General features: G+C 41.1%; 1 protein-coding gene and 1 non-coding gene across 2 annotated transcripts; one reads left to right on the plus strand and one right to left on the minus strand.

Moving 5' to 3' along the window:
- Positions 1-3015: 3015 nt before the first annotated feature.
- Positions 3016-13732, minus strand: ppp2cab (protein phosphatase 2 catalytic subunit alpha b). Its single transcript, XM_084940738.1, has 7 exons — positions 13390-13732; positions 5229-5438; positions 4935-5108; positions 4736-4825; positions 4453-4614; positions 3981-4099; positions 3016-3817 (listed from the first exon to the last, which is right to left on the minus strand). Exons 1-7 carry the CDS (start codon positions 13489-13491, stop codon positions 3745-3747), a joined length of 930 nt encoding a protein of 309 aa, XP_084796864.1. The 5' UTR covers positions 13492-13732; the 3' UTR covers positions 3016-3744.
- Positions 13733-14892: 1160 nt separating this feature from the next.
- Positions 14893-14981, plus strand: trnay-gua (transfer RNA tyrosine (anticodon GUA)). The gene is given in 2 exon segments: positions 14893-14929; positions 14946-14981. It is a non-coding gene; the product is annotated as a tRNA-Tyr (tRNA).
- The last annotated feature ends 1129 nt before the right edge of the window (positions 14982-16110 follow it).

Genomic DNA, 16110 nt, shown 5'->3' on the forward strand with positions numbered 1-16110 from the left:
ACCCCGCAGCTACGGAGCAGAGGCCAGAGGGGGTTGCAGTGGCGTGCCCGCGGGCTCCGCCGGCAGCCAGCTGTGCCAGAGAGGACCGAGCTTCAGGCCCAGAGGCCAGAGGCCTGAGGGCATCCCACCCCCCGGAAGGAGCCCAGCCGGGCCACAGGCGCCCGGCCCCGCCAATCGGCCACCAGGAGTGAGCCGGTACATGCATGAGCGCCCAGCCCCAGATGACAAGGACCACCAACACACCAACGTCTAAGGGCATCAGCCACCGGCAGGGAGTGTGGTGAGGAGAGATAGGCCTCCGTACTTTAGAGGGCCTGAGATGTACCCAGAGAGGTTGAGTCTAAGACCCAACCTGACATATAGACACAGACAAACAGGCACACGCAGACACAGACGTGCATTCCCACCCCCATATGCACAACCAAATACTCGGCACTCACCCAACGTGTAGACAGACACAAATAGACACTGCACAGACAGTCGCACTCCCCAAACATACTCTATATCCCAGGTCCAGGTACCCCCGCCCCCAGAGGGGCAAGCCGCACCTAGACCCAGGAGATGTAACCCTTCTCTCTGGGGTGGAGGCAAGCGGACCACCCAGTCTGACGGCCAGCACCTCCTCCCAGCCCCCCAGCCCTGACGGCTAACAGAACCGGGGTGAGTGAAGACCTCAAACCTCCCTACGCCCGCTCATATGTAATGTTGTTGTGTGCTGTTCTAAAGTGCATTTAAAACTCAGGAGAGCATGGTACTAGCTTCCTCTCAGAGAGCAGCACGGCTCCTCCCGAAAACCCTCAGTGTCTAAATGCATTTAAAATTGAGGGTAGGGCACCAGCGCCAGAGGTGGGTTGGAGTACATGTTCTCCATTTATAATGAGAGGGTAGTGGACTTGTCTGTGCCTCCTGAAGTCCATTATGAGTTCTTTTCTTTTAAGGACTTTCAGCTTCAGGTTATTTTCTGACCACCAGCAGGACAAGTGGTGGTCTCAAACTGAGCAAAGAAGGTGTTGAGCTCCTCTGCAAGTTTGAGGCCGCTGTTAAGGGTTGGAGGGCTCTGGCCATGTAGTTGGCGAGGGCTTGGATGCCTCTCCACGCTTGGTGGGGGTTGTTAAAGCGTACATTGGCCCACTTTCATGCTGTCCTACCTTTTCTAGACTGTTTTTTGCTAAGACAGTCTAGCAAAGTCTCAAACATTTGAGATGTTTAACACTGCTGTGTAATTATAATCTTTTTCTTCTGGTCGTTCCCTTTAACAATCTGCTCAACCTAAACTGTCCCTGTGCTATACCAATTTCTAATCCTGTCCATCCTGCTCACTCCCAAATAAAAAATCTGAACATCTTCGGCTCTGCCACCTCCAGCTAAGCCTCCTCTCTTGTTTGGGGTCACTGTTTCCATATCATATAACCACCTGCTCCCCCTTGTGTACTCTTTTCTTCACTGTCCGTTGCTTTGGATGGTCGACCGTTATACCTGTCCCCCCTGGATAAGCAGAAAAGAATGGATTGATGGATGTATAGCGCTATATACTATTCTAATCAGTTCAGCTATATTGTTATAGTTTGTGTTTAGCCCAGTTATTATAACAAAGAAATTTCTCAGCTTTTGAAGCTAAAAGCATGCCTCATCGTTTCGAACACGACAGGAAGGTTAATTATTTCAATGACTTTAATTGTTTTTAAATCAGTGCAATACCATAAATTCTGTTATATATTCTAAATGCTATCTTAAATATAAATATATTCACGAATTTAAGATTCACTTGGGATAGATTATATTAAATAAGCCTTGTTTCATGCAGTAATTTCCAAAATTATAACCCTGCGTGTGTTGTTTATCAAACCGCAGCGTTTATTGTAGTATTTGGAGCTACCATTGGATGGCGCTTTTCCCCTATTACGGATCCTCTCAAGCGGTTTCCATGGTGCGCTCAAGTGTTCATTGAAAGTCATCCTTGAATTGATGCCACTTAATTTCAAAATAGTAAGTCATCACAGCACTTTAGCTGCAGTAGGACACACACAAAAAATGCACAGTGGGTGTTATGACAGCTAAAAACTTTAATTTAAAAATAAAAAGTCAGATACAGTCAAAATTAAAATCAAAATAAAAGATCACTTATCTTTGGGGATATTAATGTTCTTTGAGGTTTCACCTCATAATTTGTAGAGTGGTCCAGGAGCAATCACCTGCTTCAGAATGTGAACAAGACCAGAAAAATGGTGCTTGACTTCAGAAAGGAAGAGGACGGCTCCACTGCCGGTACTCACCCTGTTAATGTGGTTGAGGAGTGCAGGTACCTGGGCTTCTATATAGACAACAGGTTGTATACCAGAATGAGAAGGGCAAGCTTGGTTTCCTCAAAAATCAATGGATGCAGCAAAATAATGAAGACTTTCTATCACTGAGATGTAGTGACTGCCGTTCCCTGTACTGTGGTTGGCTGGGGGAGCAGCAGCTTTAGAGCTGAGATACCAACTGAGTAAATTAACTGCCTGGCAAGGCTAGCTCTGTGATTAGCAGCAAACTGGACACTTTTGAAGCACTGGTGGAGAGCAAACCATCATGGAGGATCCTGACCACCTTCTCTAACAGACTGTTTCAGCTCTGCTGAGACAAGGACAGCCATCGGAAGTCTTAGCCACATGCTATCACCTTCTATAAAACAGTGATATCTGGCTGAGAGGCATCTGCCAGATTTTATTATTGGCTTTGCATCATCACTTAAATTGCTATAACAAAAAATAATTCACCAAATATGAGATAAAGTACTTATCATCATAAGTAAAACACTTCTAATTAGCATTCCTAAGAGATAAAAGATTAAAAAAAAATAACTGGGTGCTCATGTTCATACTTGAATTTCATCGCTGGGAAAATGCAAAATTGTGGTAAATTTTGGCATCAATGTAAATTGAAATTTAATCCCAGGACAATGCAAGGACAGTGTAATTCAAACCATAACACTGTTTTATATGAGGACAAACAAACAAACAAAAACACAACAGCATATTCACATCAAGAAGCCACCTTCGTCTTTATTAATAAAATTGTTTGGTTAATACAGATGCTGTAGCTCAGAGGGAGTCAGTGAGCTGAAGTGGATGAACACTCCATGTAATCTTAAACACCAAGCTGTGTGACTGCAAAAAACAAAACAAAGCAAAAAAAAATAAAATTAATTAAAAAAACAAGAACAAGAAACCTTGTGTAGAGCTTGGGTTGGGAAGGAAAAAAAAGGAAAAAAAACCCAACAAACATCTGTAGTGTGAAATCTTTTCCATATTTTGACATATGTTACATTTCATTTACAAAAGTGCAAACAGATCACGTTCAGATCTACTCAATATAAGCCATGGCGCATGGGACTCAAACAGCCGCATTCAGAGTAGCAAAATTTATGTCTTGGACCTCGGTGCCATCAGTCCAGCTACACAGTAACAGGAAAGGGAATTTAAACATTTCTGTTTTGTTTTTTTCCATATAATGGGAAGATTCGCAATATAAGTCCTCGGCAATGGATATTGTTATGATTATGGCACACACTTTTTGGTCCATCCTCAGACACGGACATTGTTTTTTGCTAAATGTTTAAATAGTTGTTTTTTTCGTGTGTGTTGATATACAATGTGTACCGGTGTGCCTCCTGCTCCACCCCAAGTCTCTCACCCTCCCAGTTCATGTTGTCATCAGTTGAAAGTCATACTGTACAAATGTCAAAGGGCAATCAATAATCAGAGTTTACAGGAAGTAGTCTGGGGTGCGGCGAGTGACGTGGGGCTCCCCTCTGCGAGGCGCTGGATCAAACTGCAAGCTGGGTAGAAGGAGTAGAAAGAATAAATATGATTTGTTAACCACTATATGTTTTATATACAATTACAGCTGGGTCCCAAAGCTACCAGAATGCATCGTGCCTTAGATAAACTTTACGGGGTTTAAAATAAAACCTAAAGGATTTAAGACTTTTCGGTACTTACAAAGAGTATTTTAGGGTGTCGTCTAGTTCCATGATTGCCGCCTGGTTGCCGCAGCGGTAGCAGTAGTTGGGAGCGCTAAATATTGTCACCACGTTCCTCTCGTGGCACCAGTTGTAACCCTGAGGGAGGCAGATGCATTATTCACTGGAAATGTATAATTCAGAATAAACTGCAACTCTAATGCAAATCTAAAACTGAACTCGCCCTTGAACTCTGTATGACTGGTTGATGGTGATATAACCATTTTGTCCCATTGTTCTCTGTAGCAGCGAGGCTTTCAACTCCATTTTTTTGTACGGTTAGTGCACTTCTAAAGGTTGGAGGAGCTATTTATCGTAACGGCTCTTTGTTGCAGTTAAATTCATATTAGCGTGCTGACTGCCGGTTGGAATCAAGCCGTCTTTCCTGAGCTTATTCACCCTCAGCAGCAGATGGATTATTTGTATGCACATCAAATGAGCCAGTTACATACCTCCATAACCAGCTGGTGGGCACGGGACACCAATGTGAGGCGGTTGGCGTGGTTGAAAGTCTCCGAAATGTCCTGACCGAATGTGTAGCCGGCTCCTCGCGGAGAGATGCCCCAGCCACCGCGGTCATCCGGGTCCGACCACAGCAGGTCACACATGGGACCCTACAGGAGACAAGGAGGAGGAAACAAATTGGTTTATGGGCTGGATGGACTTAAACAGCCACTCTTTTTAGCTCAATTTAGCTTTCAAATATTATAGATGTAATTAAAATGTCATTGTTACCTCATGTGGCACTTCCTGTAAACGGTCCAATGCCCTAATGTGATCCAGTGTATCTATGGATGGTGACAGGCCTCCATGAAGGCAGAAAATCTAGAGGGAGAGGAAGGAAAACATGAATCTAATTAATATTTCCTCTACTAATGTTTGATTCTTTCAGAACATTACGCTTACATATGTGAAACCGAGTTTATATTCTTACCTGAGAGTCTACCAAGGCAGTTAGGGGGAGGTAATCGAACAGGTCTGTGAAGTACTTCCAAACATTGGCGTTACCATATTTCCGTAGACACTCGTCATAGAAGCCATACACTTGCGTGATCTGTCTGCTCTCGTGATTCCCTCTGAGGATTGTGATGCGCTCTTGGAAGCGAACCTGAGGGGAAAAAAAAATAGCAGAGAAAAGATCTGAATGTTATTTTTTATTCTCATTCAAATAAATAAATGAATACATTTCAGGTTTAGACAAAGTCAAATGTCAGAACATATCACTTACCTTTAGTGCTACTAGTAAAGTGACGGTTTCTACAGAGTAGTACCCTCTGTCCACGTAATCTCCCATGAACAAGTAGTTTGTGTCTGGAGACTTCCCTCCGATCTTGAACAGCTCCATGAGGTCATGAAACTGGCCGTGCACGTCTCCGCACACAGTCACCGGACATCTCACCTCTTGAACGTTTGACTCCTTTGTCAGGATCTCCTTTGCCTGGTTGGAAAAAAGAAAGAATTCAATAAATAAATCTGCCTGGTTCAGGGTTTGGAAAAACAAATGATCCCCACTATCGAAACATGCCAAAAATGTACAAGTCTGAAATACCAAAAGGCAGCTGGGACAAACCAACAATGGCCTAAGAACATTTTAAGTTTTATTCATTTAAACCTGCCACTGATTAGTTCCAACACAGAGGAAGTCATGTGATCCGTTAATCACATGCACAATACAATGTAATTTCCAGGGTCATTCTTTGTTCTTTATTTGAGAGCTGGACAATTTCCTGACATCCCCACTCCCCAATTTCCACATCAGCCTCCGGGGAATCCATCAAGATGCTACACAGTGATTATAGCATAAACCGAAACACCACCACCAGAAGCTCTCTATGGATGTAAGCCTCTAAAATGCGTGTATGTGTGCGCGTGTGTCTTTTATTAGTTTCCTGCAGGTCTGGCTTGCAGTGCTTGGAATTGCAGCTCTGGCTGCACGGCAACATTTCCCAAAAAATCAATTAGTGTGACGCTCCACAACCCAAAAAAAAAAAAAAAATGATTGGAGACTGGCTGCTGCCACTTCTGGATGGAAAAACACTTGGTTTGCTCTGATTATTCATTTAAGAGGACTCAACCAAAGCCAAAAGTGCTGTAGCAATGCAACATGACCGCTACAGCTAAAAGTAGATGCGATGAGAAATGTTATTCTTAGACATAGTTCAATCGACTCAGAATTCACCGTGAAGCAGTCGAAAACCTGCCGCTGCTGAGCGTGAGTCACTGTGTGGCCTACAGCTAATGCTTCTGAAGGTGGAAAAAAATAGGATACTGCTGTCTCATTCAATGCACACAGGAAAAATACACACCAAAAACCTGAAGCTGATATTTTATTTGAACAACCACTTTTTGGAGCCTCTCAGTTCAGAGCAGGGTTTTCTTTGGGGGGGAGGGGGTAGAAATGTGTATTTTTTTCCAGCTTAAAAATATACCCTGGCATTCTGTGAATCATTTTCACCAGCCAGCTGCCTGCTTGTTATGCGGTCTTTAGCTGCAGTTGCCAGATTAAAACAAAACAAAAGGGGAACACTTTAAACAGCATCAATACTAAATCAGGACACCCACAACAAGCCCTGTTCCTGGAGTCAGTCTAACGTGGCTCTCTTCCAGCCACGAAAGCCTAATGTTTTGTCAACGACGCAATCTGAGCAGCCGTGCATACTGTCCCCTTTAAACAACAGGGTGAGAGAGAGAATCGACAGAGTCAGGGTGCTATAGCTGGCCTGTCAACAGCAGATGGGACAAACTCAGAGTTAAAAGGACAGAGTTGCATCGCCGCACAATGCTGACCTATATAAAGCACGCCCCTCCACGTGCCCATACTGCCATGAGGCAGGAGGCTTTTCAGTGACTGGGCTTAGCTTGGCAGGCTGACCGCTGTTTCTGCCTTTAAAGCAATTGAGCTGCTAAGCCCAAGAGAATATTCTCGATGTCTGCATTAAAGTCAAACAGCAGTAAGTTTTCATCCCAATCTCACGCCAACCCTTATTAGTGGCGTGAGGGGAAATAAACAAGCAAACAAACACACACTTTAAGTAGGCCAGGTCAGGCTGTCTGGGATCCTCTTTACTTTTCACCACTCTGCACTCAATTTTTTTCATTTCCTTTGCTCACAGTTTCAGTTTAATTAAGCACAACATGCAATTCAAACACTGTATAACTGGAGAAGAGCTAAAAAGACTAAATTAGTCTCGCAAAATCACGCAACAGTGATAGGAATCTAAACAGTTTTTTGTTATTGAGCACAATGACTACTATTCACTTTCCCAATAAGGCAGATGAGAAATATAAATTAAATAAAGAAATAAAATGTGTTATTTCCTCAGCCTTGAGGTTATCCACCATGTCTGAGGAACTCTCAGTTCCTCCTCCAGCTAAAATAGTTTCAATAAAAACAGCAACTGCACACAGATAAAATAAATTAGACTTTTACTACTATATATATTTTTTTTTACTCAGAAGCAACCAAAACAAGTATTTCAATAAGGTAAATAATACAAAAAAAGATAGAAGCACAATTAAATATGAAATATGAACTCTTTCCCGCAGAGAGACGGCATTTGACGAGCTCCTCTGTACGCTTCATGATGAGTTTTGACACCTCAATATTTCTCAATAAAGATGTGGTTTGATAACCTTTAAAATAGTTTCTGGGTTTTTCCAACAGTAGCTGCATAGGCAGAGATGCAAACCCAGTCATTTTGTTTTATAACCAGGCCTCAAATACGTCAGGCACAGCTCAGTTAACAAAAGCGCTACGAGGACTGTTATCCACCGACACATCAAGGTTTTCCACTGAGTACATACACAATGAAATGTGATGAAATCACAAAAAGATATGTGAGCCTTTGGCTTCGTATTTGTGACCGACCCACGAGCGTCTGCGTTCATCCATTTATCATTTGAACACTCTTAACAAGTTTTTGGGTGTAACATTTGATCTTCGGCTCTGTAACCTTACACTAAAGTCGATGTGTAATGTGTTCAGTGACGTATCAGGTGTCACCTCTGCGTCCCAGATTGGGTAAACTGATAACTTGATTAATGTAATGTGCTTTCTCTTTATAGCTTTATGCACAAACAAAAGGGGTGGGGTGCCTGTCAATATCCTTCACAAAATGTCACTTTTATCACCTGGGATTAACTTCCGATTAAATATTACATAAACTGGAGAAGGTAAATCAATACAGTGTGACCTGATGTTAGGACTTTTCACTTCTCGCAATTTGAGATCGGATTTAGTGAAATCCACAAAACACAGTGTGTGAGGCAACTGTTTATCCACGAGATGTCCAGTAACAGTATGTACTCTGGAAACCAGACAAGCTGTGATTGTGAAAAAGGATGACCACACTGATTACTCAAGCACCTCGTCCAAAGTACAGGATACACCTGCCACGGAGAGCAAACTGCCCAGATTACGACTGCACTCAAGGCGCAGGACGGCCTGCGTTCAACAAAGTGCTTATTCAAGAGCCCCGACATGAAGTCAGCAGTTTTGGTCAGCTAAATCAGCCCATCAGTGTGGAAGAACCAGCCAAAGGCTCACCTGCAGACAGCTTCAGGTGAAAGAAATCTGACAGCTCTGCAAGACTGTAACCACAAGCAATGACCTCACTCCTGATATATGGTAGCTGAATGTTATGCATACTGCCAACCTCACCGAGTGAAACCACTGTAAAAATAATTAACACGAGCAGCAGACAAATGGTGGCAGGTTATGTCTGATTTCATCAGCATTTCTGCTATGACAGTATGAATTTTGAGGACATATATTTCACAACTCATTTTGCCTTGGATGCACTCACAAAGACCACTGAGCAAACATCCATTTCTGATGTTTTTTTAATGAGTCAACCAGAGATACACAGTGACCTCAGTTCCCAAAGAAAGCTTTATTTGCTCTGCTGACTGCAACAAAGATACAAAAAAAGGTCAAGCAGATGACATCAGTTCTAACAAGTGGGTCAACTGCAGCAATGTGACCAAATTATTGCATCACTGTGGCACACTTTAGAGGTCTCTACGCACCTGCGTCATTGCATTTCTTATCTACCCTTCAAGATGGTTCACCCAACGCAAGATTGATTGGTAATTTATTTCAACATGTGAACAATATACAAGTACATTTAGAAAGAAAATAAGAGAGAAAAAAATACTATACAAATTACATACAAAAAAAACAAAACAAAAACACGTTCTGATTAATTTACATGTTGAAAGGGAGTGGGAAGAAGTATACACTTATTTCAAGATGAAGTAGACCAAGTTAACATGTTTCGAAAGATAAGAAAATGACTGTGGCTGACTACAGCCAAAATACCAAAAAACACACGCTATACAAATATGGCTTAAATGAAGTAGAAACAAAGTAGCACAAAAAGATGGAGAACAAATAAATAGAATAGAAAAAAAGAGGCCAATCCAAAAAATATATAAATCTACATATAATACAATAAGGAGCTTACAATATTACACACAGAAACCATCTCTGGATGATTATGTAACCCTTTAATAGGTTTATTTTTGGCCAAAGGAAAAAGCAGAAGGTCACAAAAAGGTTAACTCTCCCCATCTGTGACACATTATTCATTTAATCACATGTTCTCTGCATAATTGACGGCAACATCAAACCAGTATCCAGTAAGCAGACCCCAGTCTGCAGTCACCTAATTCAAACCTGGCTCAGTGCTAAATTGTCAAACCAATGACCTTACTTCTGTGAAACAAACAACTTTTGCAACAACATCCAGACTCTTAAGAGTGAGGAGCCTACAATAATGCAAACTGGGGAAAAAATTAAAATCGCAATTAATCACGTTAAACAGAGGAACACTTCAAAGCATTGCCTCTCAGCACACTGACACCAGGCTGAGGCTCTGGTATGACCGGCCTTCTTGTGAGACAACTGGAAGGACAGATTACACAGCACATCTCATTCCTCTGCACCCACACGCATCCCCAAAACAGACACGGCCTCTATCTGAGTCACAATGAACCGCGTTATCCTGAGTCACACACTCTGATCCCCTTAGCAACAAAGGCTTTCACAGTGTTAGTGATGCAACTCACAATCAATCATATCCTCGGCTATTTTTAAAATCCGGGAGGATGTTGTGTGGGAGCCTTCTGCTGAATGTATAAACAACATTCACTGGGTGGGAGGGGTGGATGGACAGATACAAGTAGACAGTGTGGAGCAACTGGGCTCCTGACAATGATACAGCCCCCCCACCCCACCCACCCTCAGCTGCTTTAATGGCATCTTTGCTCCATTAGGAAGGAAACAGGAAAGAGGAACGCTGCATCATTTGTACAGCTCTTCCATCTACAGCACATGTGCTGTATCGCCGATGTATCACTCAATTATTAGCTGTTTGCTGATATACCAATATCAGTATTCATTACAGCTGATATATAGAGATTTAAAAAGTAAAGAGGAGGCAGGAGAAACACCCTTCAACCATGTTATAAGTGTTGATGTGGCAGCCTGCGACTCCCCTGTCAGCAACACGTGCTTGGAATGCCACAAACATGACAGCTGGCTGAGTCTGGCGGAGAGTATACGGGCAATTTATGACTTATTATGACAAGTAAACAAACTGAATTATCATAATATCTCAGTAAGGATTTATTTAAAGGAAAATCTACAGTTACAGTTGGAGAAATCATTTTTTTTGTGTGTCTGTAAAGAAAAGACTTGCTGAGATATCACATTTTAAATCCCTGAATATTGTCATCACTCTTAAAAATCCTATATCAGTCGGGATATAATGTGCTGCGCCAGTATAGCTGTCTTAACAAGTGTTCGCAAGATCCGTCTGTCTTTGAGATAGTTCAACATACAGAAAAAAACTGTGTGTTAAATAAAAGAGGCTAGTATAAACAATCCCTGTGTGCTTTCCAACTAACTCCATTAATAAAAAGGCCAATTTATATGCTCAACTAAGCACTGACCACCACCACCTTCCCTCTAAGCCCTATGGAAAGGATCCAGTCCCTTTTTGGGATCCTGATACACAGTGTAATGAGCATTTAAAATTACTGGGACTCAAATGGAAACAAATATTGGGATTAACGTTCCACTTGAGAATACCAGACCTTTAAACTTCAGCACACAGAACTCCAAACATGGTAGAGCGCCCAGTCTTTGTATCCTTTTAAAAGTCAAGGGGGGGGGCAGAGCTGCAGCATAAAAAGAAAAACAGACTCTGAAGACTGTCCAAAAAGAAAAGAAAAAAAGAAAAGAAAAAGCCTCTTCTGTCAGCATAAAGCCTAAAAGCAAATTTATAATATTCACTATATACGCTGTCAAGTTATGGTGTCAGTCACTTGACTTCTGACACATAAATCTAACAATCAGAGGACAGGGTGTCAATTCTCCAGCAGGGGGAAGCCTAAAAATGGACCATGACCCAAGGCAGCAACAATATATAGCACGCTTTGGGCAAGAGAGCTTTCTAGAAAACAGAAATCCTAGACAGATCAAGATCAGGATTAAAAAGCACAAAAAACAAATCCAAAACCCAAACAAAAAGAGTATTAATTAAAACAATCTGAGGAGAGAAAAGTGGTAAAATGTTTAAGAGTAAATGCTCCTTTACAACCAGACATCCAGAGCCGGAAATCAGCACAGAGCAGAGAGATTGGGGTTAAGCTCAGCTCAGACCACAAAATCAAATGGCCAGTCATCAACCAAAGCAGAAGCATATGGGCATAACGACACTCATAACAAGTTAATTAAGGTTAGTTTAAAAATATATATAATAGTAAAGGAAGGAACCACCTTACACCAGCTTAAAGGTCAACTTCACACTGTGATGATAACATCAAAGGTCAGTGTCTGAGGGAAATTACCATTAAGTCACTTTTCAGCTATTTTTAACTAATTCTATGTTTCCAAAGCTGAATGATGCAACGCAGTGATGCAGAAAATAGAGCAAAGGACTAAGGAACTCAAATTGAAAATTACAATTCAGGCCAGGCATCACTTTCATCCATTAGGTCATGTTTAAGTTTGAAAACCGCCCACATTATTGCCTCGAACAAGTCATCCTCTCCATTTATAGACATGAGTAAACAGAAGGTAGATAATGGACTCAGTTTCCTGACTACCTGTGAGAGCTGCTGAGGGGCAAAAAAAAGCACCACACACACAATTAGCTGGCAGTTTATTAGGCACATCTAATTAAAAACTAACAAGATTATGACTTTGGTGGCACCATGTTTGTGGAAATTGCCTTGATTGAGACTTGCGGTGTTTTAGGAGACTGCAGTGTCTGCTGTTGCTGAATTGTGCCGAATTACAGAAGGTGTTTCTCTCATTTAGACTAACATTCAGGGTGTTTCTTGGCTTAAAGGGTTTTTATTGTCATTCTAACATTTGATGTGAAACAAAGTTTTGCACTCAGCCAACAAGAATGAGAACACCCAAGACAGTGCAGAGCACAGTGGTTTCTCATGTTTGTTATCTTTGGCTGGGAGCAGCAGAGACTATAAAGCACATTTAGGGCACTGATGGTGATTTGGCTACATAAACAAACATTATTCATCCACATATAGTGAAGGTAATCAACAAGTCTGAGCAATTTGCTATGTTTTTGGTCAGCGGTTAACCAAAAATGTATTTTAAGCTCGACTAAACTAAGCCCCACTTAGAAATAACTTGTTATAATTATACCGCTGGTTATTTTCCTTTAATGGAGGGCCAAATGTCTTAAGTAGGTGCCAACTTTCTTTTTTTTTTTATTGCAGGAAAAAAAAAAAACCTCGTTGATATAAATTGACTGGCTGGATTTATTACCCTGTGCCGAGAGCTATACAGCAAGCTTTTCCTCACGTTTTCATTGCTCCAAGTGGCTGCACCTAAACTGGATACAATCAACCTTAATAGGCTAAATAAAAGGACCCCAAAAGCCTGACTTTCTCACAAGAAATCAACTTTATCTCTTTCCATTTTGATGCCAGCTGGCCACATTTTTCGTTTACTATTTTCTAACAGCTTCCATACATAAATACTGAGGCATAAAATGAGGCAGAGCGCTTCCACTCAGTAGCACGGCTAAAGGACATGCTGCAGTCACTGTCAGTGTGAATGAGGAGGGCTGTAAATGTGGTATGTGACTTGAATTCAAAGCTTGTGGGTCATTCTACCTGCCCGGTAAAGCACCAAGAAGCCTGAAAACTACCACATGTAATTTCTTATTTAGCGGTGTAAAGCTGTTTAAACAGAACAGAAGTCTGGGGCAACTCGTAATGATTGTCAAATCCATGCACAACGCAGTGAAATGTACACTATAGACGCCATTTTAAGAATGTCTGGAAGGCGGCGGTTAGGAGGGAGAAGACGTTAGCAATAAGTTAAGGGAGGGAATTAAAAAATAAAATCTTACCTTTTCACATAGTGTTTTTACTTGTCCCTCGGACAGCTGCTTGCATTCATTGAGCTGCTCGATCCACTGATCCAGTTCTTTCGTAAACGCCTTTTCGTCCATTTCTGTGTGTTTTCGGGTTTGCTGCAGTTTGTCACGTTAGCTAATTCGGGTTAGGAGACAACTCTCCCAGAGGTTACCGTCTCTCGAGGGCTTACAAAACGGCCACAGCAGAAGCTAATCACTCTCTTACTAACAGGCGCATGTATCGCTAACTGCCAGATCACTGTGATGATTTGACTGAATTGAAACTGGGAGAGGGAGGGAGAGGTGACAGTTAAGGATCCACCCTTGTCGAGCCGCTGGCGAGCAAATAACAAACTTCCGGTTGCGCTTCGAAATAAAAGCTTCTCGGCGGACAAGTTCTGAAGTACACCCTTACCTAAAAGAAAAAAATAAGAAGAAGAACTTGCTAGTCTTAAACATAACAACAATGCAACTAGAAAAAACTAGCATCTGGCAAATAATCGAAAAAACTAATAAGAGTTTTTAATTGACCACCTTTAACAACTTTTCTACGTATGTAAATTTTAATTTTATGTAAACAGCTCAAGTAAACATGGTCTGAATAAATTTCTGCCACACTCTGAAACTTACACAGTGACAAAGGTTGATAAATATACATAACATATATCCCAGAATGTCGTCTATTATGGTAGATGTTTGAGGATATATTATTTTTATGATGATGATGATGATTGTTATTATTATGTGAAGATTGCGTCAGACTAGGGTATTGTTGAAAAATCTAATAATTTCCGGTCTAACGCTGTGTGGTCTACCTTTACTAAAAACAGAGCGCCGCCGAAACAAATAGCAACCAGAGACCTATGAAGGCTACTCACTGATTGGTTCGCTGAGCTGCTTCCTATGCAGTTTCATTGGCTCGCCGTTTATTGGGGAAGTTACTAACACAAACCAAAGAGAATACGTCATGGCTCTGTGAAAGCATGCCGTGCATTTCGCGTTGTGGCCATGATGTCACTGTTTTACCTCCTTGTTGTCAAGGCCAAAAAATGTAAACAAAACAAAAGACAGCGTTGTCTTTTAACCACGCTTTCTTTAACTTTAATTGTATTCATTCCTCTCAATTTCCGGTTATAAATAAAGGTCGCTAGGCCCATTTAAAGGAGTTTATTGTTTGTGTACGGTATCAGCAAAACTGCCAAGTGATCTCACTCACTCAGTCCTAAAGCCAGTGACTTTCTAACAAAAACAACGATTAAAGATTCATTGATAATACATCTGTGCGTCACACATGTGCACTCATGATTCATCACTGTAATAAACATAATCAGAGTTAATCTTTCACAAAAAGTTCTCTCTTCACAGAAACACCAAGTTCACCTTTAGATAACACTATATTTCCAACCCATATTTACCTATATTGAATCGTTCAGGAGGCACTTGATAAAACTACAGTTCCCAGGTGAATTTATTTAATTGCCTGTATTTAGGCATGTCCCTTCGATAGCTCAGTTGGTAGAGCGGAGGACTGTAGGTATATGATAGCAGGAATCCTTAGGTCGCTGGTTCAACTCCGGCTCGAAGGAGCTTTTTGGGTGTTTTGAGTACTCCGGGATAGTAGAAAAGCGCTAAATAAGAATTAGCATTTACCATTTACTATATGTGAATTAATCAGCACGGTCAAGCCCCTTCTGTTCAGGACTCAGTGATTGAGGGTGAGAGCAACAATTCAAGAAATATTTCGAATTAGAAAAATGGGGAGGAGGGGGGGGGCGGGAATAAGCTTTAATTGTGAACATTGATTATCCCATACCAAGCAGTTTGTTAGAATGTGGCAACAACCTTTTTGGGATAAATTTGCTGACACTTTCAGCAATGACCCTGCAGTCGATTCACAAGAACCTTCTTTATATGTATGAGAAATGTATATCAAACTATATTCTTTAAAAAGTTACTACAAACTGTAAGTTTCTGACTGTGGCTTTAACAGTTTCAATTCAGCATACAACGTGTTGTTCTTCTTTAACTCTAAATATAGACCTATTATATCATACTGTTATGTGAAGTCCAAAGCAGGTCTTCTCTTGTATTGTGCAAAAACATAAAAGAATGGAGACTTTACTAAGCCAGGTCCCAGTTAATCCCAGACTTAATTAAACTGGTAACATAATAAATCATATTTATTTTAGCTCTGTGTGGAGCAGGGATCCCACATCTTTTCTAATCAGCCAGAACAATATTTGTCAGTTTGTCTTTATTTTATTTTGTCTTTATATATATATATGTAGTTTATACTGGAATTTGATGATTTCATTTATTAAAGAAAAAAAGCTATCCAAAACCTACTTGGCACTGTGTAAAAAAGTAATTGCCCCCTAAATCTAATAACTGGTTGTGCCACCCTTGGCAGTAAGAACTCCAAACAAGTGTTTTCGATAATTGATACTTTCAGTTTGTCTTTTCACTCTTTCACTTTGTCTCTTTGCTCTTTTACTTTGTGGTTTTATGAACTTTGACCCTCTCTTCTATGTGAAATTATTTTAATTCAGTCACATTGGAGATTTTCCCAGCATGAATGATCTGTTTAAGAAAGTATCAAAGTATCTCAGTTGGATTAAATTCGGGGCTTTGAATGGGCCAAACCCTCATTTTGTTTTGTTTTTTGTTTGTTTGTTTGTTTTTCCACAGTTGGACTTCGGTGGTGTGTTTTGGATT

This window comes from Perissodus microlepis, chromosome 10 (assembly GCF_051167445.1).
Source record: "Perissodus microlepis isolate ML-2025 ecotype Zambia chromosome 10, ASM5116744v1, whole genome shotgun sequence".
Taxonomy (NCBI): domain Eukaryota; kingdom Metazoa; phylum Chordata; class Actinopteri; order Cichliformes; family Cichlidae; genus Perissodus; species Perissodus microlepis.